This window comes from Aphelocoma coerulescens, chromosome 9 (genome assembly GCF_041296385.1).
Source record: "Aphelocoma coerulescens isolate FSJ_1873_10779 chromosome 9, UR_Acoe_1.0, whole genome shotgun sequence".
In the NCBI taxonomy this organism is placed as follows: Eukaryota; Metazoa; Chordata; class Aves; order Passeriformes; family Corvidae; genus Aphelocoma; species Aphelocoma coerulescens.
The window spans coordinates 27,098,114-27,124,908 of record NC_091023.1 but is presented as its reverse complement, the minus strand read 5'-3'; the positions used below and the strand labels follow the sequence as shown (position 1 = coordinate 27,124,908).

Here is a 26,795-nt window from a genome sequence, read left to right as displayed (position 1 = left end):
CCCACCATCATCTCAACCACTCTCCCCACCCTGGCTGCTCGGGAACGGGGTTCCCGAGAGCCTCCAAATCGTCCTGCCTGACAAAACCCCGGCCCGGCACGGTCCGCACCCAAACCTTGGCGATGAACATCGCCTCGCAGACCGGCCGGGACCGAGGAAAAAAAAACCCAGCCGGGGGGGAAAAAAAAAAAAACCCCCCCAGCTGGGGTTTTTTTATTCTAAATTTAAAAATGTGTTGAAAAACCTGAAAAGCAAAATCCAAACACACAAGGTTAGAACCATTCTACCACACACACACACACACACACACACACACCTCTTTCAGCTTCCACACAACCCCACCATCATCTCAACCACTCTCCCCACCCTGGCTGCTCGGGAACGGGGTTCCCGAGAGCCTCCAAATCGTCCTGCCTGACAAAACCCCGGCCCGGCACGGTCCGCACCCAAACCTTGGCGATGAACATCGCCTCGCAGACCGGCCGGGACCGAGGAAAAAAAAACCCAGCCGGGGGGGAAAAAAAAAAAAACCCCCCCAGCTGGGGTTTTTTTATTCTAAATTTAAAAATGTGTTGAAAAACCTGAAAGGCAAAAACCAAACACACAAGGTTAGAACCATTCCACCACACACACACCTCTTTCAGCTTCCACACAATCCCACCATCATCTCAACCACTCTCCCCACCCTGGCTGCTCGGGAACGGGGTTCCCGAGAGCCTCCAAATCGTCCTGCCTGACAAAACCCCGGCCCGGCACGGTCCGCACCCAAACCTTGGCGATGAACATCGCCTCGCAGACCGGCCGGGACCGAGGAAAAAAAAACCCAGCCGGGGGGGAAAAAAAAAAAAACCCCCCCAGCTGGGGTTTTTTTATTCTAAATTTAAAAATGTGTTGAAAAACCTGAAAAGCAAAATCCAAACACACAAGGTTAGAACCATTCTACCACACACACACACACACACACACACACCTCTTTCAGCTTCCACACAACCCCACCATCATCTCAACCACTCTCCCCACCCTGGCTGCTCGGGAACGGGGTTCCCGAGAGCCTCCAAATCGTCCTGCCTGACAAAACCCCGGCCCGGCACGGTCCGCACCCAAACCTTGGCGATGAACATCGCCTCGCAGACCGGCCGGGACCGAGGAAAAAAAAACCCAGCCGGGGGGGAAAAAAAAAAAAACCCCCCCAGCTGGGGTTTTTTTATTCTAAATTTAAAAATGTGTTGAAAAACCTGAAAGGCAAAATCCAAACACACAAGGTTAGAACCATTCCACACACACACACTCACAGGCAGACACAACCACATAAGCACACACAACCTCTCACACACAGATACAGACAGTCACACGCTATTCAGCTTACACACTGACTGTAGCCATTCATCAAAACACTCCACCAATGAAAATACTTTGATACATCTTCCCTGGCTGCCGCTCCTCGACATCGAGCCGTAGATTCCAGGAAAATCGGTAGCATCTGTGACCGTGGAGATCCAAAGCCGCCTCGGGACCTGCAAGAAAATGTGAAGCGGTCAGAGAGTGGCCCGTGGCTAGGAGTTATCCCCACACCAGGCCCATAAATTTTCTACCCAAAACCCCACAGAAAATAAATGAACCCTTAAGTTTTATGACTGTTCTACCTAACTGTGACTCTACATGCCAGGGCAGGGCGGCTCCGACCCTAAGCGGCGCACAGAGGGGCGGCACCCCAAATTAAGAAAAGATGACACGAGGGCTTGAGATGAGTCTCCAGAAGATTAATTCTTGAGCACAATACACTTAGAGGCGATGGAACCTACTGAAATACTGCGGTCATGGAGGGAGGGTCCGATACCCTCCCTCTAGAGGTCCAAGGGAATGACATGTGAAAAGAAGCCAGTACTAAAACTGAGAAGGAAGATAGATGAGAACATCTTGTGTACTTCCTCCAGTCTCAAGCAGTGAAAAGGTAAAGATGCCAGAATAAGCCCCATCTGGGAAAGTAGGCAAGTAGAGTACAGCCAATACGGCCCAGAACGATGCAAAAAAAGTCACTGATATGCAACAAAGCCCTGTGACACAGAGGACAATGGACACTACATAACATAGACACAACCTACAGAACATAGACACAAGTTGAAACTGCCAAGCAGTCTCACCTGATGGACCCAAGATTCCTACTGCAAGATGAGCCAGAGGCCGATGATGCCAAAGGAAAGAAAGCTCTATGGCAATAGCACATGATAGCAAAACATAAGTCCTTACAAGAAGTTGGTACCAAAGCTGTTAAGAGGATGCTCAAGCTCAGTAGGCCTAGAGAAGAAGGCAACAACTGCTGGGGGACCGGGGCGATCGCTCCGGACCCAAAGGCGAGCTCCTGGGCCAAAAGGTTTTGCGATGACATCAAGACTCAGAGAAGGCCGATGACGTGAAGCTCGTGAGAACACGGAGACGGGTCGGAACCGTCCTGCCCGGCAAAAGGTCGGGTGATGCTGAGGAGAAACCCTCTCCCTTTACTTCTAAGGGGCCTATCCCTCTACAGCCCTCTCCTCTAAGCTAACTTCAAATTGCCTCCTGCAAGTCCAAAGGGTTTTCCCTTGTCCCCACCACCGGTCCCAACACTTAGCTTTTGGAAGACGAGCCGACAAAATCCATCCTCAATGGAAATGAGCACACGGGCGCCATGGATGTTGATACGGTCCCCAGGGTCTGTTTTGGTGGCTGCAAAAATTCAGAAAAAAAATTCAGACCACAGTGAGACGTCCCAAAAGCGACCCCTTCCGCAAGGCCTCCCTCCCTCCTAAGGGCCCAGGCTCGCTTACCTGCCGCTTCCAAACTTCACCTCCGCAGCTGCTCACGGCACCTAAGACAACAAAACAGAAAACGTCACTGTGGCCCTCGAGAATATTAATCCCCAGGGGTCCTCCGCACCAGTACCCTGGCTCACCTCAAATCTTCATCCGATTCCAGAGGCGGCCCAGAAAATACCTGCAAAGCGAAAAGGTACATGCTTAGCACACTGCCACATACCGCTCGCCTATTACTTGCCCCACTTAAAGGCCAACTCACCTGATTGTCTCTATTTCTTGGCACATCCAAGGCAGCAGCAGCACCTGCAAAGAAACAAAGCAAAAAACATCCTGAAAGACTCTGAAATCACAACCTCCCCCCCTCCAATTAAAGTACACTGTACCTATAGCTTAAGCTTGCACCCACCTGGCTGCCAGCATCCCCGACCGGGACATCTTGCCGGTGGACCGCCTAAAATGCGCAAAAAATAACAGATGCTTAGAGCTGCACCAGAAATTGATAAGTGAGGAAGAAAAACTAGTTCAGTCCACTAGTCACCACTTACCTCACTCACTTCACCTTGATGGCTGAGATCCAGCTTGACCTCCTAAAAATAAAGACAAAGAACAATGCTGTAACACAGCCACCATTTGCGCTTGCTCCACAAACACAAATGGTGACTGACCTTCCGGTGGGAACCCCGTCACCCGGTCCAGGGCGCTCTGCCACGGATTTAATCCCTCCGCATCTGAAAGAAAGCGATGACAAAAGTCAAAGTGCTGCATGAGAACTTCACAGCCCCAGCTATCTTGTGTCAATCTAGGAATACCATCTAGAGGCCAAACTACAGCCTACACCACAAGTTACAAGTCCCCAGGCCTTGTCCTATTACACCCATATGCCAGACCGTGCAGCAGGGCAGAGCAGCTCCGGGCCAAATTTACGCAGACACCTGTGACACAGGAAAGGACAAAGGAGGGGATGCGATGAAGAGAGAAAACCCTCGTAGAGAAGAACGATCGCAAGGACCGAGAGACCGAGGAATGAGATGACCTAGGCGAGACCGACGGTGAGCCGATGAGGCTCAAAGAACCCCGGCGGAAGGACTTATTCCGAGAACCGCAAAGACGGATGCCCGAGAATCGTACGGTCAGAATCCTCTACCGCTCTTTGCATTCTGACAAGTCCTAATCCGCTATAATGGATCATTGCGGCATACAGCTGTGAATACAGCTCAGAACAAGACCATAAAAGACATCTGACTCGACGCTTCTAAAGAGAGATGCAATTCTGATACACCTCCAAGCTCTTGAGTCAAAGGATCGATGGTATCGGCACCGGGCCAAAGAGCACCGAGAGCAGAGATGCTAAGAATAACACCCAACATTTCCAATAAGCATCTCAAAGGGCTAAGGCAAAAGACCTGCAACAGAAGATGCCCAAAAGACACAGAACATACAATAGACAAGTGACACACACCGGGACTGCTCTGCTCTGCACACCTCGGCATTGTGATCAAAAGTGAGACTTGCCCTTTATGTGGCCTAAGGGGCCCCTTCCTGGACATCCCCACCTCCATATCTGACTCAAAAATCCCTCCCGGCGAGCCCTGACCCAACACCGCACATTCATTCCCTCAGTGGATTGTAGCCCTCAACTTATCTCTCAGGCATCTGGAGATGGGAATCCTCCTCAGGCACAACAGAAGGCCGGCTCACCCTCTGGGAAGCTCCTGTCATCACCGGGCTGTCGTCTCCTAGTCAGCCACAATAAAAAAAAACCAAACATCACTACAGGAACTTAGTGGCACGTCGGCCAAAGCCCCGACAATTCCGCTACTCACCGTCCCCTAAGAAGGCCGGGGTCCTCCGACCGCACGCTTCGGCCGCGCTCCGAGGCCGACGCCGTCATCGCGGGGTATGCCTGGGTTAAGAGGAGACAAGGTGGTGTGGCATTGCTGAAACTTAAGTGGACCCTCCCTCCTCCTCCCTCCCTGACTCACCGCAACTCCACGGCCGTGGATGTACCGGAAGGTACCTCAGAAGAGAAAATGTAAAGGCTTCGTTGCAGAGTCCCGTAATACTTCCAGAGCGCTCACGACAGTGGCAAACCGGGTCTGTCGGGCGGTCGGCGAGAAGGTTCGGCATAAAAAAAGCGGACCCCCTAAAACACACAAATGACAATGGATGCTTAGAACTGCACCGGAAATTGATAACCGAGCAATAACAACTCATTCTGTCCACCGGTCACCGCTTACCTCGCTCCATCGACCTTGACTACTGCTATCCAGCTTTACCTCCTGAAAGCAAAGACAAAGAACAATGCTGTAACATAGCCACCATTTACAGTTACCCCACAAACACAGACGGCGACTGACCTTCTTGCGGGAACCCCCTCGCCCGGTCTTGGGCGCCCTGACACAGATTTCATCCGTCTGCATCTGAAAGAAAGCGATGACAAAAGTCAGAGTCCTGCATGATAACAGCTCCAGGCATCCTGTGTCAATCTAGGAATACCAGCTAGAGGCCAAACTACACCCTATATTACAGATTTCAAGGCCTTGGGACTTGTCCTACTGCACCTATACACCAGACTACACGGCGGGGCAGAGCAGCTCCGGGCCAAACCCATGCAGGCACCCGTGACACAGGAAATGACAAACGAGGAGATGCGATGAAGAGAGAAAACTCTGGCAAGAGGAATGACCGCAAGGACCGAGAGAATGCGGAGCGAGATGATCTCGGCGAGACCGACGAGGCTCGAAGAAGATGCTAACGGAAGGGCTTATTCCGAGAACCGCAAAGATGGATGCCCGAGAATCGTCCGGTCAGAATCCTCTACCGCTCTTTGCATTCTGACAAGTCCTAATCCTCTGTAATGGATCACTGCGGTGCAGAGCTGTGAATATAGCTCAGAACAAGACCATAAAAGACCTCTGACTCAATGCCTCTGAAGGGAGATGCGATTCCAATGTGCATCCAAGCTCGTCGGTCAAAGCTCCGACGGTATCGGCACCCGGCCGAGGAACACGGATGCTAAGGATGATGCCTGGCATTTCCGATAAGCTGGCCCCTCGAAGGGCTAAGGAAAAAGACCTAAGACACAAGATGCCCAAAAGACACAGAACATACAACAGACAAGTGACACGACACGCACCGGGACTGCTCTGCCCGCCTCGGCATTGTGATCAAAAGTGAGACTTGCCCTTTATGTGGGCTAAGGGGCCCCTTCTTGGACATTCCCACCTTCAAAGCTGACTCAAAAATCCCTCCCGGCGAGGCCCGACCCGGCACCCTGCTTTCATCCCCTCAGTGGGTCGTAACCCTCGACTTATCTCTCGGACGTCCGGGATGTGAATCCGCCTCGGGTGCAAAATAAGGCTACCTCGCTGTCCAGGAAGTTCCTGCCATCTCCTAGTCAGCTACAACAAAGAAAACCAAAACATCAGAAAATGTAAAGGCTTCATTGTAGAGCCCCATAACACTTTGGGAGGGCTCACGAGGGCGGCGAGCCGGCTCTGTCGGCCGGTCGGTGAGGGGATTTGGCATAATACAAGTGGACTGCTCAAAACACGCAAATGACGATGGCCGCTTAAAGTTTAGAGTACCGGCACTCGGCACCCGAGCGATAACAACTTTTTCCTTCCACCGGTCACCGCTTACCTCACTAACTTGACCTTGACTGCTGAGATCTGGCTTTATCTCCTAAAAGAAAGAGACAAAGAACGGTGCTATAACATAGCCATCATTTACACTTGCCCAGCACAGACAAACAGTTACTGACCTTCCTGCGGGAATCCCCTCACCCGGTATGGGGCGCTCTGCCACAGATTTAATCCATCTGCATCTGAAAGAAAGCGATGACAAAAGTCAAAGGGCTGCATGAGAATTTCACGGCTCCGACCATCTCGTGTGAATTTAGGAATATCATCTAGAGCCCAGCTACAACCTACATTACAAATTTCAAGTCCCCAGGCCTTGTTCTATTACACCTATGTGCCAGACTATGCGGCAGGGCGGAGCAGCTCCGGGCCAAACCCGTGCAAGCACCCGTGACACAGGAGATGACAAATGAGGAGACACGACAAGGACAGAAAACTCTCTGCGAAAAGAACGACTGCAAGCACATCAAAGGGCTAAGGCAGAAGACACGAGACACAAGATGCCCAAAAGACACAGAACGTAACAATAGACAGGTGACACGACACGCACCGGGATTGCTCTGCCCTGCGCACATCGGCATTGTGATCAAAAGCGAGACTTCCCTTTATGTGGGCTAAGGGGCCCCTTCTTGGATATCTCCATCTCCAAAGCTAATTCAAAAATCCCTCCCGGCAAGTTCCAACCCGACACCCCGCTTTCATCCCCTCCGTAGGTCAGAGCCCTCGACTTATCTCTCGGATGTCCGGGGATGCAAACGTGCCTCGGGTGCAAAAAGAAGGCTGGCTCTCGCTACCCGGGAAGGTCCTGCTGTCGCTGGGCTGTTGTCTCTTAGTCAGATACAATAAAGAAAACCAAGATCAAACTATGAGTTTAGTGGCAAATCGCAACAAGTCGGCAGCTCGCTTCGCTCCTAAGTGCCCCTAGATTCTCAAGGCCCTAGCTTTATCCCTAGTCTAAGGCTGCGGCTGCTATTGTGAGAGGCACCCAGGGTAGCAAGGGACAGAGTTACAAGGCGTTTCCATAAATGCATGGGATGTGTTTGCATGCCATAAAACTTGTAAATGAGGCTGCTATACTTATGGAAAGGCCTTAAGCGGCTCCCAAATACACCGTGCCGCCTTCAAAAGCCCCCTGCTGTAACTCCTAACCCGCTACCCTGCTCGTCCTCCCTCTCCCGGTCGCAATCCTCAACTTCCCTATCGGAAGCCTCAATCTCGGACACCATCTACGGCACGAGGTAGATCCCTTTTTGGACACAATGAATTCACTGAAAAAATTTGAAGTATCCCACTCAACACAACCCGGAATAGCAGGAAGTTGCACTGCTCCAAAAAAAAAAAAACCTTAGCACAAAACCAGAAATTATAAAACCACCTTACCAACCCTAAACATGTAACCCAAATGAGTGAACTTAAATATTACCTGTATTCCATGGTATCTTCTTCCCGATGTCTTCAAAGCCTCTGTTGCTTTAGAGGCTAAAAGAGCCTGCTGAAAGCAAGCTGAGATAAGCAGAAAGATCCCCATCACTGAAATGAGAGGAGAGCTCTTACCCCACTCACTCCCAGAGAGGGAATGACTCCCCTTGCAAAAGCCTGGGCTTAATATACCCCTGGCCGGGTCCGCCCCTCGTTCCCATGATGCCCAGGGAAAAGGGAGGAGCCAAATCCTGCAAGGTATAAAAGCCCTCCTAGGAGTTGCCACTGTTTGGCTCCTCTGACTTAAATTTGAGGTGAGTAAAGGGCTTGGTAGGAAACTCTTCAGGGAAACGACGATGCTTTCTTTTTTTGCTTTTATATTGAGCAAAAGGGTGGCCAGCCGGTAAGAAATCAAACTTTGTGTTTTGGGAACTCAGCTAGGTAATTTGTTGTTAAGTTGCATAATTATTCCCTAGTAATTACTGAGTAGTACTCCACCTGTGGCTTAGTAGGGTAGAGAAGAATAGTAATTTTATTAACGATGTAACTCTCCTTGGGACCTCTAATTAAGGCTATATACATTATAAATAAAAATAAGACTTCTTAATACCCTCCTAGCTGCTATTAGGGTTACGTCCGTGCGGGGCTCGCTCCCGTATGACGTTCGGTACCGGGGCTTGGGTAGGAGCACCCTGAGATGCAATTTAAATCCTTAAAATGCTCAAAAAGGGAGAGCTTTCTTTGACTGAAGTCTTTAAAATGAGGGAACGGGCAGGAGTTGCCTCCACTTGAACCGATACAATGGCAAATTAATGGCTTCTCCCCTTCAATTTAATCCCCTAACCTATTGGGAAAAGAGGGGTTTTCCTCACTTTAAAACTCTCTGGTGCTGGAAAAAGGGGGATTTTTCCTCAATTCAAACCCTTAGAAAGGAGGGAGAACTGGGCTTCCCCCTCAATTTAAACCTTACAATGATGGAAAAGGGGGAGATGAAAGGGACCTCACATACTGCCCTGCCCGCTCAGGTGCTGCCCCTTGGCACGAGAGCTTTTCCCTGGGTGTTTTCTTGAAGCGATGCTCCTTACCCGGGTGCATCCGGCCGCTCCCCGGCTCCTGCGGAGCGCTGCGACCGTTGTTCCCGAAGCGTCTCTCGGGACGCCGCCGTTGGCCCCTCTCGACCGGCAGCTCCCCGTGTAGGTGTGCCTCGGGAACCCTCTGAAAGCGACCTCTGGCAGAGCCGCCCCCTCCTCATCCACGCCGGTCGCGCTCGGTGCTGCCGCACCTCGGAGCGGGGGGATGAGGCGGAGAAAGGTCCTGCCGGTCGTTCCCTCCCCTACGTGGGCCGTCGTCCGCCCCCGAAACGCCGGGGTGTGGGGCTTTCCTTTCCGTGGAAAAGGACCGGCCTTCTCGTCCGGGTGCACGTGGCCAAAATTGGGATCCCGCCTCCAAAATTCCCTATGTCCTAGGCTTGTACTTACCGAGGAAATTCCCTGCCGATCGCAAGCGATTACCGGTAATGGTTCTTCCATAATTGTTACTGACTTCCGTTTCCTTTGAAGTGTTTGACGTGTTCCTCGAGGGGGTCGAGGGTTTGGCCGGGTCGTTTATGGCCCGTCCCGGCAGGCCCGGACCGAACCCGAGCGCCCCCGTCGCCGGTCCGCCCTGAATTTCGGTGAAATATTGATATTGTTTATAAATACTCCCTTTCCCTGCTACTCGGTCTTTCCTCGTGTATCTGCAGGGAGAGGGTTTACTCTATCCCTCGATCCCACCCGCAGCTCTCCGGCCCAAATGCCGATGCTTGCGGACACGATCTAAGCAGAAAACTACTACGAGTGTTGGCTTTTTGAAGTAAAAGTCTTATTGTACATCTGGCTGTACAATTTAAAAAAATGCATCTATTGATGGTCATTATGGGAAAGCTTTTCAGAGGAGAAAATACCCATTTTGGTAGCACAGATCCCATTTTGACAATACTGCATTTTTGTGGGTTTGGGAATCCTGCCTGTACAAGACATCTGAAAATCGGTATTTTACAATTTGATATTTGGAAACGGGGTCATTTTGATATTTTGGAACTTGATATTCTGTTGTTTTGAAATGGAATTAGTTTGGTATTTTGGAACCTGGTATTCTGATATTTGGAAACCGGGTAACTTTGGTATTTTGGAACTTGGTAATTTGTAACTGGGTTACTTTGGTATTTCTGAACGTGTTCTGGCAATTTGAAACTGGGTTACTTTGCTACCTCTGAAGGTGGTGTTCTGGTATTTTGAAACTAGGCTATTTTAATATTTTGGAACTGGGTATTGTGGTTGTTTGAAACTGTTTTTCTGGTATTTTGAAATTTGGGTTTCTATGATTTTGAACTAGGTTATTCTGGTATTTTGTTCCAAAATACCAGACAAATAACAAACAAAACAAAGAACAAAATTTTTCTGTAGGCTGTTTTTTTGGTGTATTTGTAGGCTTTTTTTTTTTTCCCTGTGTATTGTATGATGAGCTTTTACTGGTTTTGTAACCTCGGGGTTTGGTTTTTTGTAATCTGCGCCTGGCAGGGACCTGGGGCATCCCGGTCGAGTCTCTAGGCTTCGTTTGCTGTCTTCCGCTACGATTAACAGTTCCTGGCATGGGAACTGTTAAATTACAGACTATATGATGAGACGCTTCCTGAAACAAATTAATTCCAGCTAAATGACTCTTCCTGCTCTGCAGTTCCTATACCTGGCCCGGTTTAAATCCGTACCTAGCCCGACTCTTCGGTCCTTCCGTTTCCTACCGCTCTGCTCGGGGCTTTGCACCTCACGCTCTTTCCTCCCTCGGTGGCGTCACGGCAGAATGCGGCGAGGTTTTGGCCGGCACTTGACGTCTCCGAGATGAACTTACCGAGAATTCTTCTGCTTTTCGCTGCACCTGCCACAACAACATTTGTTCACTGAAATAAATGCTTTCCACAATGAACTAAAGGTGTAAGGGAACAAGCGCTGCACTGTTGGGGAGGAGGATAGTTTGGCAAGGGAATTACACAGATCTGGAGGCTTGGCAGAATTGAAAAAAAGGCAAGAAAAACACAAGAACTCCAAGCCCAAGCTACATCCACTACACAAAACATATTGGCCATAAAAGCAAGAAATTCCCATCTGCTTCTAAAAAACCTAAGCAGCACAAAATAAAATCTATTTTGCTAGAGTTCTGCTTACCATAAAAAACCCTGATTAATTTAATCATGACACTTAAACTTCAGGCATATTAGAAAACTTGTACTGTCTGAAATGTCAGGGGAGGCTGATGCAGCAGCTCCACCCCAGTCACTGTGCTGGAAAGCACAGGAGGCACCTGCTACATCACAGGTACTTTTGGAAATAAATAAAACGCAGCACTTTAGGTTGTGACAGATTGTAAAGCACTGTACCTAAAAGCCCCATAACATAAACATGTACTGAAGCTGAAGCAAGCACCACATTGGAAGCTTCTTTCCATCCTGTTCCTTCCACCCACTTGCAGTTCCCTGGGAGCTGCCAGGAGCACTTACTTGCACTGAAGCATCTCCCATGATGAATTTTGCCCCTTCAATAACAGCTAAGTAGGAGAACCGGAGCTGATCTGCAGTCTGGATGAGCCCCATCCTGTACTTCCTCATTTCCAGGAGAACCTGCTTAACGTCCACGGAAGAAGGGTCTTTCCGTTTGTCCATCTGCAGATAAAAACGTGAAACGTGTTTTCTGCTCTGATGAGGTTCACTACAATGACTCACTTTGTGGTAAGGCCTTCACACCACCCTCCACATTACAGAACGAATGAACTCACATACAATTGGTATCAACGGCTCTTTACTGGGTCTCCAAAAACACACAGGGGAAAACACTGGGCCTCAAAAATGCTGCTTTCCCTGAAAGCAAAGCCTGTCTTTGCGAATCACTCTGAAAACTGGAGACTTTTCTTCCCCTAACTCAAAATGGCCACTTAGGAATGAGACCTGCCTTGGAATACACTCCCAAAACAGCAGAGTAAAACAACAGGAAATCACAGGGAACCCCTCCAGCCCCTGCTCCAGCTCCTTTAAGGCTGCACCAAAGCTCCCCTGAAGGTGCCTGTGCAGGAGAGGTGGCCCTGCAGGTGGCCCTTACCAGCAGCAGACAGGTGTCCACCAGGCAGAAGGTGCCCGACCTCCCGATGCCAGCGCTGCAGTGCACCACGACCGGGCCGTGCCCGGGGCTCGGCGAGCCCGACTCCCGCACCTTGAACGGGAAATTCGGGAACGAGGCCGGCGACTCTGGGACCCCAAAGTCGGGCCAGGTGGTGTAGTGAAAGTGCAGAATCTCCCGAGTTTCCTGGGTCTGCAAAAACAGGGTTTGGGAACAGTTTTAGTTTGGATACACCAGTCAGAAGGACTGACTTAAATTCCAAGGACAAAGTTTCAGGGAGTCTCAGGGAGTTTTTATAGCTGCACAGCCAAGAAACTAATTACAAGTAATTGTCTCTTGTTGTGAAGGTCTCCACTGGGACCAAAGGGAATTGGGTAAGTAAATTTACTTATTTACAATTCAGCTATTTCAGTGCAGCTCAGAAGCCTGTGTCACTCTGGGTATGGCTGAGACATGAAACCGCCTGGAGTGTCCCCAGGTACGTCTCAGAAATATCCAAGAGTTTCATTTCCATGACATCTCATGCAGAATCATCAAATCCAGACCAATTCGTGACCCCCAATTTCAAGCCAATCTCCTGGCCCGGCTGCGGCGCGATTCATCTGGTGCCCCGAGATGGGACCCTCTCTGCCCGGCTGCCGGATCCAGGGGTAAGCGGACCTCCCGGATCCAGGGGTAAGCGGACCTCCCGGTCGCGACCCTGAATTTTCAGGGGGAGCTCGGCTGTCCTTTGGCTCGCGGCGGGGGCGGACAAGGACCATCTGCACCAAATTAAGGTATTTGCTATTCCTTTTAAACACAGAAATACCTGCAGGTCCAGGGTTCGAGTCCCTGAGGGTGGGTTGAAAGTCCCGAAGAAGACTGGGTCTCCCAAAATTAGTCCTGGGCAAGAAAAAAAAGTACTTTTAAGGGGTTGGACCCCACTGGGAAAGGTACCTTTAAGGGGCTGGACCCCACTGGCGTGTGCTATTGTACTGCTATTTTTGTTTTGTCTGTTGCTATTCTGCTGCTGTGTGAGTGAGAGTGGATGAGACGTGCTGTCAAAGTACAAAGCGAGTGAGAGGCTCTATCTGCGGTTCCGTACCCCGGCGACAGGCTCGACCGGAGGAAAGCGAAGCGTTTGGCAAAGAGCGAATGAGCATAAATCACATAAACTGTCGGTTTGGAATTCAACCTTACTGTCCAAAGGGGGTGGATTTTAGAGGAGAAAGATTTTAGCTATTGAATTGAAAACATGCAGACCCCCAACGCCTTTCTGATATAGCTCCATCTGATTTCCCTTTTGAAATCCCGTGTTAAGTGTGAGAAAACGGTTCTAAAGCTTGTCTTTGTGTGCATGTATTAATTGTGAGAGAAAGTGGTATTGTATTTCTACTAGATGGAGTGGGTGGTGTCCAAGCTGCCAGAGGAGAGAGCTTGGTATCAGACTAGAAAGAGCAGGAATAAAGAACTTGGCAGAAAAGGAAAGTGCAGATAATGTTAAAGGGGAGAGTGGCAGAGAATAGTGAGAAATTTGAGAGGAGCTGGTTAGAAAGGTACAGCAAGCGTATGGAAGAAGAGATGAGGAAAAGGCAAAAGCAATGGCAAAGGTGATGGCAGAGGTTGTAAGAATTGTGGACATTGTGGTTAATAGGTTTGGGTGTTTAGTTCCCTTTTCTGCTTGGTGTTTTGTGCGGGGCTGCGAGGCTCCTGTTATGTGGTGCTTGTGCAGAGCTGAAAGGCTCCTGTTTGGAGGGGACCCGTGCCCCTGTGCCTTTTGTGTTTTGTTGTGAAAAGCCAAAATTGGCAGGTTTCGGTTCTGAGGTGAATCCGGAGCTCCTGTCTTGTGGGGAACCCTCCCCTGCCACCGGTCTGTGGTTTATTGTGGAGAACTAGAATTGGCAGATTCTAATCCTGCGGCCAATTCTGCAGCTGCTGCCTTGTGGGGATGGTGTTGTCCCTGTGCAGGCCCAGGTATTTGTCATGCAGCCTCATCTGCGGGGGCTGTAAAGAAACCTATGGGGAGAATGTTTTGCTGTCCTTCCTTGGTTAATTTGTTAGTCACCTCTCTACTCCTGGGGTGGACTTGGTAAAAAAAAAAAAATATTGAGATAAGGAACAATTGGTTACTAAAAGATGATTGATTACTAAAAATGTGATTGGTTATTTAAAAAGAAAAAAAGGCGACTCAAATGCCTGATTCACAGACTGCAACTCTTGCAAAACTCTTAAAAGCAGTCTCGCTCCCTCCGCTGAAGAATCGATTGGAAGAAACCCCACCGAAAACCTGTGGGAGACAACAAAAGTGGTGCGACAAGCACTTCATAGAATAAAAACTAAAACTCCACTTGAATAAGTTAATGCAATTAAACTCTTGTTTCACTCAGACTTTTTTTTTTTTTGGGAAGTTTGTTTCTTTTCTCTTTTCTAGGAATGTCAAATGTCCCGACATCAAAGATAAAGCAAGCAGTTTGAGAGCAAGGAAACTGCAAGCAGCAAAATCACACCTAAATGTGATAACCGTTGCTTCGCTGTCACTTTGTGTTAGCCCTATAAAGTTTTACTTCTTTTTTAATAATCGGTCTAGTGGGCCAAATTTTCACTTTTCTTTTATAGGAATCTACCAATACCTGAGATGGAGCTGTGTGAAAACCAATGAAATTGAAAGTGTCACCATAATTGCTTGCATTGTCAGTTGGTTAATGTTTGTAATTTGTTTGTGTTTTCATTGCAAGTGACAGATCAAATAGTAGTTAAAGCATTCTACATATTCTTGAGTTTAATTTTTGTCTAACTTGTTTTGTCTTTTTACTGAAAAATGGTGTGGCTCAGGTCTTATGGATGTATAATTTGTTTCAACCAATATTATCCTGAGAGTTGGTATAAGAATTTATACATATTTGAAATCCTACAAATATGGACTAACCCTCCCGGTTCTGCCTCAGAAGGCTTCAAAATTATTATAATCTGGCTAAATTTTTTGGATTTTCTAATTAGTGAATTAAAGAGTCTTGACAAAACACAAGCAAATGCTACATGAGAAATGATTGAATCCCCCTTCCTAAACCAGGAGGGATACAGAAAAGCCTTCTACCAGCTCTCAAACTAAAGTGCTGTTCAATCTCATGCCATATGTCTTAAGAGGATGTTTTAACTTTTCCTCACCCCTCCTATTTATAGCATATTCTGCAATGTCAGTTGTAGGTGCAGAATGGGATGAAGGCAATTTATTCACCAAAAAAAAAAAAAAAGGCTACAGGAGGTAAAAAGAAAAAAAAACCCCTAAGTTTGAAAGAGAATTCATTTCATTTTTAATCCCACCAAAAATAAAGCCACAGTTTGTAGTTTGTGTCAAGATTAAATGACAAGAGTGCTATAATCTGTCTCCTGGAAAACAGAGCATAGCCCTGATGTAAAGATATGTTTGCATGAGAATATTTTGTATGAAAATGTTTTGTGTGTTAGTTTTGTATCATAAAAACTAATCCTTCATAATGTATAGAATTATATAGCAGAGTAAGAATATTATTATAACAAAAACTGTATAAAGAAGTTACAACCAAAGAAGCCTCCTGAAGATACCTGACTAGGACTTTGAAGTGTAAGTTAAACCACTAAGATTAGATAAAGGGAAAACCCATTCTTTGCCCAACTCAGGCCTAGGAAAAAAAACAAAACCAAACCAAAAAAAAACCAACAAAACAAACAAGACTGAAAGAAGAGAAATACCCATAGATAGTAAAATAACAAATCAGATGATCCCATTAGTAAGAGATGTTGAAATTCCAGGGAGATCAAAACGGGCTCCCCCAGTGATTATTGAACTACTGGAAGGGGTACAACCAGTGTCAGTTAAACAATATCCACTAAGGCATGAAGCATGAGTAGGAATGGAACCAATAATTAGTAAATTTATTGATCAGAAGTTGTTGAGAGAGTGTAGGTCTTCCTGCAATACCCCAATTCTACCAGTACAAAAGCCAAATGGAAGTTATTGATTAGTTCAGGACCTGAGGACACTTTACTCACAAAATTACCAAGTGACTGAGTGTGGTTTTCAGTTTTAGATTTAAAGGATGTTTTCTTTTGTCTGCCATTAGCTGAAAGCAGTCAGGAAATTTTTGCCTTTGAATGGGAAAACCCCAGAACAGGGAGAAAAAGCCAGCTTACGTGGACTGTATTGCCACAAGGATTCAAAAATAGACCCGTGATATTTGGAGATCAATTAGCCGAGGAACTGGAAGCCTGGACGCCGCCGCTTGGGAAAGGGAAGGTACGCTCTTGCAGTACATCGATGATCTATTAATAGCAACAAGGACCTGTGAAGACTGCAAGAACTGGACTGTAAGTCTTTTAAATTTTCTGAGACTAAGTGGACATAGAGTCTCTCCTGAAAAGGCTCAGCTAGTCCTCCACAATGTTACATATCTGGGGTATGAACTGGCAGGAGGGGAGAGAGCCTTGAGAGACAACAGGAAGGAGGCAATTTGTCAAATGCCCTGGCCAACTGAAGAACCAAAGAACTGAGAACTTTTCTGGGAATGACAGGATGGTGTAGATTACGGATCTGCAACTATAGACTCATTGTGAAACCTTTATACCAACTCCTAAAAGAGACTAGGGGAACTCACCTATGCTGGACACCAGAGACTAATAATGTATTTGTAACTCTACTGGGCATACCAGATGTCACTAAACCTTTTCTGTTGTTTTGACATGAGAGACAAAGACTGGCGCTGGGACTTTTCGCACAGAAGCTGGGACCCTACAAAAGGCCGGTGGCTTATTTCTCCAAGCAGCTGGACGTGGTCAGCCACGGAGAGCCTGCACTGCGTGCAGTGGCAGCCGTGATCCTGAACGTAGAAGCTCACGAGTTCACACTGGGACAGTAGATAACTGTTTTTGTCTCTCACACGGTGTCAGCAGTGCTCACACAGAAAGGAAATCACTGGTTAACCCCATCTCGCTTTCTCAAATACCAGGCTGTCCTAGCAGAATCGGAGGATGTGAGTATCCAAGTAACTAACATTTTAAACCCAGCAGCTTACCTGGGGCAAAGCTGCTGAGGAGCCTGTACGGCATGACCGCATCAAAACCGTGGACTCGGTTTACTCTGGCCGCCCGGACCTAAAGGACTCTCCGCTAGAAAATGCGGCAAACTGGTTCACCGATAGGAGCGGTTATGTCAAGAATGGTAAGCGGCTCGCTGGGTATGCAGTTATAGCCACAGATGCTGTCATTGAGGCAAAACCATTACCTGTGGGGACATCAGCTCAAAAGGCTGAAATAATAGCCCTAACTCGAGCCTTGGCATTGGCCGAAGGAAAACCTATCAACATTTGGACTTATTCGAGGTATACTTTTGGGGTGGTACACGCTCACGGGGCTATCTGGAAAGAAAGGGGTTTATTAACCTCACAGAAGAAATCAAGCAAGCTACTGAAATTGTACAGTTACTGGAATCAGTGGTAAAACCTTCAAAAGTGGCTATAATGCATTGTAAGGGACAGTCCCAGGGTAACACTATCCCTGAACTGGGAAATGCTATGGCAGACAAAACAGCAAAGGCAGTGGCCAGTGGGCTTCAGATCCAAGCCCTAGCTCTAATTCCTTCTAGCATCCTTATAAGTAAAAAAATAAAAACAAACCACCATATGACACTGATGATTTAAATTGGATACAAGAAGACAAGGGACAAATGAGCACAGATGGGTGGGCTAGGATAAAGGGTCTCATAATCATACCCAGAAAACTGTTAAAATTATTTATCCAAAGCGAACATTGCATCAGATCACCTTAGATTACAGTTCTTGAAGGTTTGAGGAGGTATGAGACAAACTTACAGCATGGTTACCCAACTTACCCGGCTTAAACAATTGTTTGTAATAGCTATTTGTGTTATTGCATTGTTACTTAGTGTTTGTATTAGTAGTTACTGTTGTATGATATTATGTACCTGGAATCGAGATGCTTATGCTCCATGGCACAAGCATAAACTTAGAACTAAGATAGAGAAGGGTTCTTACTTTAAAGACATGCAAGATTTGTAAAGAATTACAAATACCCAAAGAAAAGGGGGGGATTGAAGAAGGGGCAGTCAATAACTAACTCATGTAAGCACAAGTTAACTAGCTGGAGACAGCAAATGTTAGTTCAGACAGCAGATGCTAATTACACAACCTAAGAAGCCAAATTCACCTTAATCTTGTCAAGATAGAGGTGTAATAAATAAAGGTATTTTGTTCATTGAAAACAGCTGACACAGGCCACAACGTACATAACAGGAAATGTCTTAACAAATCCATATGTAAAGGTTGTAAGTGCTGTAAGTGTACTATTGTTTAAGCTCCAGGAAGAAAAGCGGGGGATACTAACTGACCAAATATGGAAAGGGTCACCCAGAGGGCACTTGAAGAAGACTACTTGCCTTCAGCTATCGACCACCAGAAGGCAGAAAACGACCCCCTAGCAACAAGCTCACACATGCGTAGAGTACTCCCTTGAAGATAAGTTACCAGGAAATGATCCTGCATAAAAGAAGGACTGAAATTTGCAAACCCCTGCGGCAGTCGGTGGAGCGGGGACTCCCCTGTCGCCCAGCGCTGATTTTGCTTATGCCTTGCTTGCTGTAATTAATAACTTCTCTAATTTGATTAAACCTCCTTGTCTGCCTCAGTCAATCACAATTTGGTGCCGTGACTCGGATGGGAATGGTACGGTGAGACAGAGATAGGGGAGGCGCCCCACCTCTGGTGGCCTCGGTATCCTCAGTCTTTACCTCGCTCCCACCGACGAACCTAAACTCAAGGCATTAAACAAAGGGAACCGGTCGGCCCCATAAACTTTGTGCGCAGAGGTCCGGACGAAGACGCTGGAAGCGTGAGTATTTGCGGAAAAGGGATCCGTTCGGTCGGGGTCGGGTATCCTGGAGTGTGGCGAGTGCGGTGTGTGAGAGGGGGGCCGGCAGCCGGACTCCCCAAGCGAGTGTGGACCCTCAGTAGTGCGGTTCCCATTGCCCGCGAGGGCGTGGGCCACGAACCAGGGGAAGCGAGTGATTCCACACACAGAACGCCTGAAGGCACTCCAGAGGATGGGACAGGGGAAAAGCAAGCCCTCTAGTTCCATGAGGTTTCCCCCAGTACCTGAGGATAGTCCGTTAGGTCTTTTATTGAATAATTGGAGGCATTATTCGAGTACACAGAATAAAGATAAGGCCAAGATGATTTATTATTGTATAGAGGTCTGGGGAGGAAAGCAGATATCACAAAATGTATTTTGGCCTATATTTGGGTCCTACGAGGACTGGGTGAGACAGGATTTGAATTTATGGGTAAATTCCAAAACTCCTTTTAGTCGAGAAGAGAGTGAATATGCAAAAATATGGATAGAGACCCCCGGGGTACTCCTGTTTACTTTAAAGGAAAAATCTGAAAACTCGGGGGTAAGAAGAAAAGATAAAAGGAAAGAGGAAGTCCCGTTGATTCCACCCCCCTATATACCTCCGCAGGCCCCGCAAGCACCCCCACTCCCACTCCCTGAGCAGCCCCTAGAGGAAGAGGAAGGGAATCCTGAACCCGAACGGGAGGGACCAATGACAAGGGGCAGAGCTAGACGTCATAACCTCTATCCATTAAGAGAAGTGCCTATGGGGGGACCCCAACCAGGAATTGGCTTTATTTCAGTTCCCCTTAGCTCTGGAGATGTACGGGACTTTAAGAAGGAAATGGGGAACCTATTAGAAGACCCCCTGGGAGTTGCAGAGAAGCTAGATCAATTTTTAGGCCCTAATATATAGACCTGGGATGAGTTGCAGTCAATTCTAAATATTCTTTTTACTGCAGAAGAAAAGAACATGATTAGGCGAGCGGGAATGCAAATTTGGGATGCCCAACATGCCCAAGGCCCACAGGCAGATATCAAATGGCCTTTACAAAACCCTAATTGGGATCATCAGGATCCAGCACACAGAACTCATATGCAGGACTTAAGGACAATAGTTATACAAGGGGTCCGAGAGGCAGTACCAAGAGGACAAAACATAAATAAGGCCTTTAATGAGAGGCAGAGAAAGGAGGAAACTCCAACAGATTGGCTAGAAAGGGTAAGAAAGAATCTACAGCTGTATTCAGGCCTGGACCCAGACACACAGTTGGGTCAGGCACTTCTGAAAACTCAATTTGTAGCCAAATCATGGGATGACATCAGGAGGAAGCTAGAAAAACTAGAAAATTGGCAGGAGAGAGGATTAGATGAATTGTTGAGGGAAGCACAGAAAGTATATGTCAGGAGGGATGAAGAGAATCACAAGAGACAAGTCAGAATGATGGTGGCAGCAGTAAGGGAAAGCAGAAAACAAGACTCTCCCCGCCGAATGGGGCAAATACCCAGAAAGGCCCCTAGGAACACAGAGGGAAATCAGAGAGTGGAAAGGAGGGAAGCAGTCGTATGTTTTTATTGTGGGGAGAAGGGACACATCAGAAGGGATTGTAGAAAGAGGATAAGAGATGAAAAGATGTTTAAAGAAGATTAGAGGGGTCAGGGGCTCTACTTACTGGGGACCAAGAAACATCCAGAGCCCTTGATAAAAATAAAAGTCGGTCCCCAGTGCCAGGAATTTGAATTCCTGGTAGATACGGGAGCAGAAAGATCAACTATCCAAGTTTTACCATCTGGATGTAAAGTCTCCCGAGACACCGCCCTTGTAGTGGGCGCCAAGGGTGAACCTTTTGAGGTCCCTGTTATTAAAGATGTCCTGATAGAAACCGAATCAAAAATAGGAATAGGAAGCCTTTTGTTGGCACCAGAAGCAGAGTATAACCTCATGGGTAGAGATCTCATAGTAGAATTGGGAATAAACCTAGAGGTAATTAATAAAGAATTGAGAATCAAACTATGCCCCCTTAGAGTAGAGGATGAAAAGGAAATTAACCCTGAGGTATGGTACACGCCTGACAGTGTGGGCCAACTGAACATTCCGCCCTTCTCCGTAACCATAAAAGATCCAGAAATTCCAATAAGGATCAAGCAGTATCCCATATCCCCAGAAGGGAAACGAGGACTAAAGCCTGAAATAGACAGACTAATAAGCAAGGGACTCCTAGAAGCCTGTATGTCCCCTTTTAATACACCCATTTTACCAGTAAAGAAACCAGATGGATCCTATTGATCGGTGCATGATTTAAGAGAAATTAATAAGAGGACAGTGGCCCGGTTCCCGGTGGTTGCTAACCCATACACCCTATTAAGTAGACTAGGGCCAGAAAATCACTGGTGTAGTGTAATTGATCTAAAAGATGCATTTTGGGCCTGCCCCTTAGACGAAAATAGTAGAGATTATTTTGCCTTTGAATGGGAGGACCCAGATACTCATAGGCGACAACAGTTGCGATGGACCGTGCTGCCACAGGGGTTCACAGAATCACCAAATTTATTTGGACAAGCATTAGAACAAATCCTCCAAGAATATCAAACAAGAGAAAACATTACTTTGATTCAGTATGTGGATGACCTCCTGATTGCAGGAAAAAAAGAAGAAGAAGTTCAGGAGGAGAGCATTAAACTGTTAAACTTTTTAAGCTTGAAGGGACTAAAAGTATCAAAGGCAAAATTACAGTTTGTAGAAGAAGAAGTAAAATATTTAGGCCATTATTTGAGTAAAGGAGAGAAAAAAATAGACCCTGAAAGAGTGAAAGGAATCCTCTCACTCCCGCCACCAAGGAGCAAGAGACAAGTAAGGCAATTGCTAGGATTAGTAGGCTACTGTAGACAATGGATTGATAATTATAGTACCAAGGTTAAATTTCTGTATAACAAGCTCAGTCATGACGGGTTATTGAAATGGAGCGGAGAGGATGAGCAGAGCTTAGAACAACTGCAACAGGATTTAATTAACGCTCCAGTACTAAGTTTACCTGATTTTAAAAGACCATTTTATCTATTTGTAAACATTGAAAATGGGACAGCATATGGAGTATTAACTCAGTATTGGGCTGGGAGAAAGAAACCGGTAGGATACTTGTCAAAGCTATTAGACCCAGTAAGCAAGGGATGGCCTACATGCCTACAGGCAGTGGTAGCCTGTGCTCTCTTGGTAGAAGAAGCACGTAAAATAACTTTTAATGGGGAACTCAAGGTACTATCTCCACATAATATTAGGGGAATATTGCAACAAAAAGCTGAAAAATGGATAACAGATTCGAGACTTTTAAAGTATGAAGGGATCTTATTAGATTCCCCAAAGCTAACACTAGAGGTCACTACACTACAAAATCCGGCCCAGTTCTTATACGGAGAACCAAATGAGAAAAAATTAGCCCATGATTGCATGTTAACCATAGAAGAACAAACCAAAATCCGACCGGACTTAGAAGAAGAAGAATTAGAAGAAGGGGAGAGGCTGTTTGTAGACGGATCATCTCGGGTAATCGAGGGAAAGAGAGTATCTGGCTATGCAATCATTAAAGAGGAAGGGTCAGAAGTCTTAGAGTCAGGACCTCTAAGTAGATCCTGGTCAGCTCAAGCTTGTGAATTGTATGCAGTCTTACGAGCTCTGAGATTGCTGAAAAATAAAACAGGGACAATATATACAGACTCCAAATATGCATATGGAGTGGTACATACATTTGGAAAAATATGGGAAGAACGAGGGTTAATAAACTCTCAAGGGAAAGACTTAGTCCATCAGGAGCTAATAAGACAGCTACTCCAGGCCTTACGGGAGCCTAGAAGAATTGCTGTAGTACATCTTAAAGGACACCAGAAAGGATTAGATTTTAGGAGTAGAGGTAATAATGGGCCAGACCAAGAAGCAAAAAGGGCAGCACTTTTGGTTATACAACAAGTTCAGGATAAGGAACAACCAAAGGAGAAATTCCTCAATAAAACTAGAATGTATAGTTTTACAGAACAAGAAAAAGAGAAACTATCACAAATGGGGCTAAAAGAAAATTCAGAAGGAGAATGGAAACTCCCAGATGGAAGAGTAGTACTACCTAAATCAATAGCAGTAGAAATTTTACCAAGGTTACATAGCCAAACTATTTGGGGAACACAAGCACTAGCAGACCAGTTTGCCGCCAAGTATATGTGTATTGGAATATATAATTTGGCAAAACAAATTGTTAAAGGCTGCATAACTTGCCTTAAAGTGAATAAGGCTTATTTAAGAGAACACCCTTTGGGAGGGAGACCACTAGCACACAGGCCCTTTGCTAACATACAACTAGATTTCACCGAATTGCCCAAAGTAGGAAGAAGTAAATACTTATTAGTTATAGTAGACCATCTAACGCATTTTGTCGAAGCATTTCCCACAGCAAGGGCAACAGCACAGACAGTGGTCAAAGTTCTATTAGAAAATATTATCCCTAGATATGGAATAATTGAGACTATTGACTCCGACCGAGGACCCCACTTTGTATCTAAAATCATCAAAGAAGTAATGGGAATTATGGGAATAAAGTGGGAATATCATACCCCCTGGCATCCCCAAAGTTCAGGACGAGTAGAAAGAATGAATGGGGAAATAAAGAAGCAATTGACAAAGCTTATGCTTGAAACCAAGTTGTCGTGGGTGAAATGTCTACCATTAGCTTTGTTAAACATACGGACTCAACCAAGATCTGACATGGGAATCTCCCCTTTTGAGATGCTGTATGGAATGCCTTATAATATGGGGGAACCTCAAGATCACCCAAATTTAAGAGACCAAAACATGAATCATTACATTATTACCTTAATGAAATATAGAGAAGAATTATGGAAAAAGAGCATGATAACTCAAAGACCCCCGCTAGAACTTAAACTACATCGAATTCAACTATTTAATTACACCCACGATTATTGTATTCAAGTGTCCATCATACCCCGAATCACGTATCATCCTAGTGAATACATGTACCAACAACACACCACAGCAGATCATCACCTAGTAAAAAGAGAACCTTTTACTGCATTAACCATAGCAACCCTTCTCACTATAGGAGGAGTTGGGGCAGGAACTGGAGTAGCATCCTTAGTCACCCAGCAAAAAGAATTAAGAGCACTAAGGGTCTCAGTAGATGAATATCTAAGCCGAATAGAACAAGCAATTGATGGCCTAGTAAAATCAGTAAGATCTCTATCAGAAGTAGTCCTACAAAATAGGAGGGGATTAGACTTATTATTCCTTCAGCAGGGAGGACTGTGTGTAGCACTCAAAGAAGAATGCTGTGTTTATGCAGACCACACTGGGGTAGTGATAGACACCATGACTGAACTAAGAAAACGGCTAGAACAACGGAAAAGAGAAAGAGAGGCACAACAGAGCTGGTATGAATCCTGGTTTAATCATTCACCCTGGTTAACCACTTTGTTATCTACCATTGCAGGGCCTCTAATTCTGTTAGTCCTAGGACTCACATTTGGGCCGTGTATATTCAATAAGCTGATCTCCATAGTAAAAGGGCGCTTAGAAGTAGCACATTTAATGCTCCTTAGGGCTAAATACCAGAAGATACCAGAAAATCATGAAGAAGAAATGTTAGAATTAGCTAAACAAGAGCTAAAAAGATTCAATGAACAAAAATGAACAAGAGAAAAAGGGGGGATTGTAATAAATAAGGGTATTTTGTTCATTGAAAACAGCTGACACAAGCCACAACGTACATAACAGGAAATGTCTTAACAAATCCATATGTAAAGGTTGTAAGTGCTGTAAGTGTACTATTGTTTAAGCTCCAGGAAGAAAAGCGGGGGATACTAACTGACCAAATATGGAAAGGGTCACCCAGAGGGCACTTGAAGAAGACTACTTGCCTTCAGCCATCGACCACCAGAAGGCAGAAAACGACCCCCTAGCAACAAGCTCACACATGCGTAGAGTACTCCCTTAAAGATAAGTTAATAGGAAATGATCCTGCATAAAAGAAGGACTGAAATTTGCAAACCCCTGCGGCAGTCGGTGGAGCGGGGACTCCCCTGTCGCCCAGCGCTGATTTTGCTTATGCCTTGCTTGCTGTAATTAATAAATTCTCTAATTTGATTAAACCTCCTTGTCTGCCTCCGTCAATCACAGAGGGGACAAGGATTATCTGAGAGGCTGCTAAATCATTCATTATTTAAAGCCGTGGCTCAGTTAAAGAGCAATACCAATTAAGCTCCTGGATAAAAAGCCTGGGAGATCGGGGTTGGGTTTTTTTCCATTGTTCCTTTCGGTGGCTTTTTGCAAGCAAACTATGAAGCGGACAAGCCGCAAGCGTGCTACAGCGCCCCTTGCTGGGACTCGCTCCGGGCTGGCGCTGTTCCACGGTGCGAGGGGACCGGAAAAGCCACGCGACCCACGGAACCGGCGGCACTCGCCGCCCGAGGACGGCCCCGCGCTCCCGGAACCGGGAGGAGCGCGGCTCGCGGCACGGAAGCGGCTCCTCCGGCAGGCGGGGGCGGCCCCGCGCCGGGAGACCCCTCCCGCCCCCGGCGCCTGCCGAGCGGCACTGGCGCCGGGCCGAGGGGGACCCGGCGGCGCGCGTCTCGCGGCACGAAAGCGCCTCCTCCGGCAGGCGGGGGCGGTCCCGCGCCGGGAGACCCCCGCCCGCCCCCGGCGCCTGCCGAACGGCACCGGCACCGGCGCCTGACCGAAGGGGACCCGGCGGCGCCCGAGCCCCGCGCACGGACGGCACGGAGCGGGCGGGACGACCGGGGGCGGCGCGGCTCCGTGCCGCATCTCCCGCCTGCCGGCCCGGCGGCGCTCACCTCGGCTCCGCGCGGCTCGGACCGGCGCGGCTCCGTCGGTCCCTGTCGGCGGCCCAGCCCCCAAATTCCCACTCCTCCTCAGAAATTCCCCAGGGGCCGGGAGTGCTCCCGCGCGAGACATTCGGTGCCGGGGCATGGCCGGAAGCGACCTCAAATGCGGTGGCACGCTCCGATTCAAACCTTTCAAATGCTGGAAAAGCCGGAGTTTCTTTCAATTTAACCCCTGAAACTGAGGCAACGGGGGGTGTTCACCTCAATTCAAACCAATACAATGGTAAATAAATAAATGTGTTCTCCCTTTCTATTTAATGGTCTAAGATATCAGAAAGAGAGGAGTTTTCCTCAACTCTCAAATGATGGGGAAAGGGCGATTGTTACCTTCATTAAAACCCTCAAAAAGCAGGGGCAGCAGGGCTTCCCCCTCAATTTAGAACTTAGGTTGATGAAAATGGAGGGGTTACCCTCAATTCAAACCCATAAAATGGTAACATCTGTGCTTTCCCCTTCCATTTTAAATGGAAGGGGGATCCCCTCGTTCAAACACAGACAATAATGAAGGAGGAGTTTCTTCCCTCCATTTAAACTCCTTTTGTTCTCGTAATCCCCATTTTTTCTGAGGGCACGGGGGGAGGGACTGGCAAGATGAAATCAGAAGGGAAAAATAGAAAGACCCCCCCCGCAAACCCACGCACCGGCTCACCTGCTTAGCTGCAGCTGCCTGGCGCCTCCTTTGGCAATGCTCCGCATCTAACTGCATCCGAGTGCTCCCCCAGACCCTGTGAGATGCTCTCACCGTCCTTTCGTGAGAGACCCCCCCAGGACCTCACCGTAAGCCCCTCTCCTCCAACATAGCCCTGCAAAAGTGAGCTGAGGTAACCCCTCCTAAAACAGGCCCCGGCAGGAGCCGCCCTCTCCTCACCGTCACAGCTCACACCTGGGGCTGCTCTGCCCCCTCATCATTCTCACGGCTCACACCTGGGGTTGTTGCCGGTCCAAGTGTGAGGGCAGGTGCAGAAAGGATTTGCTGCTCCTTCCCTGGACGGCTCATTGTCTGCACCTGACACGCTGAGGCACTGGGCTTTCCTTTCCAT

At 47.2% G+C, this 26,795-nt stretch overlaps 1 protein-coding gene across 8 annotated transcripts; it reads right to left on the bottom strand.

Annotated features, from left to right (window-relative positions):
- Positions 1-874: 874 nt before the first annotated feature.
- On the bottom strand, positions 875-26,598 carry LOC138114714 (tyrosine-protein phosphatase non-receptor type 1-like). 8 transcript variants are annotated; one of them, XR_011152750.1, is made up of 22 exons: positions 26,405-26,598; positions 25,705-25,933; positions 12,806-12,879; positions 11,980-12,189; positions 11,385-11,546; positions 10,599-10,765; positions 7,857-9,514; positions 7,195-7,261; positions 6,556-6,618; positions 6,435-6,476; positions 5,150-6,193; positions 5,030-5,071; positions 4,775-4,935; positions 4,616-4,695; positions 4,491-4,528; positions 3,458-3,520; positions 3,338-3,379; positions 3,199-3,243; positions 3,052-3,122; positions 2,930-2,970; positions 2,805-2,845; positions 875-2,703 (listed from the first exon to the last, which is right to left on the bottom strand). XR_011152750.1 is itself a non-coding variant. In XM_069024499.1 (6 exons), exons 1-6 carry the CDS (start codon positions 26,459-26,461, stop codon positions 10,655-10,657), a joined length of 804 nt encoding a protein of 267 aa, XP_068880600.1. In that variant the 5' UTR covers positions 26,462-26,597; the 3' UTR covers positions 9,731-10,654. The 8 variants fall into 8 exon arrangements, 1 of the variants encoding a protein (XP_068880600.1); XR_011152745.1 differs by having other exon boundaries at positions 4,431-4,528; positions 25,705-25,894; XR_011152744.1 differs by having other exon boundaries at positions 25,705-25,894.
- Between the last annotated feature and the right edge of the window lie 197 nt (positions 26,599-26,795).

Bases quoted from the DNA above. Each gene is read 5' to 3' on its own strand.
- LOC138114714 (XM_069024499.1), bottom strand. From the start codon at position 26,461: ATGCAGTTAGATGCGGAGCATTGCCAAAGGAGGCGCCAGGCAGCTGCA. The intron at 12,880-25,704 runs GTGAGCGCCGCC...TTTCTTGCCCAG, and splicing joins CCGAGCCGCGCGGAGCCGAG to GACTAATTTTGGGAGACCCA. The intron at 10,766-11,384 runs GTAAGTGCTCCT...TTGTTGTGGCAG, and splicing joins TGGGAGATGCTTCAGTGCAA to GTGCAGCGAAAAGCAGAAGA.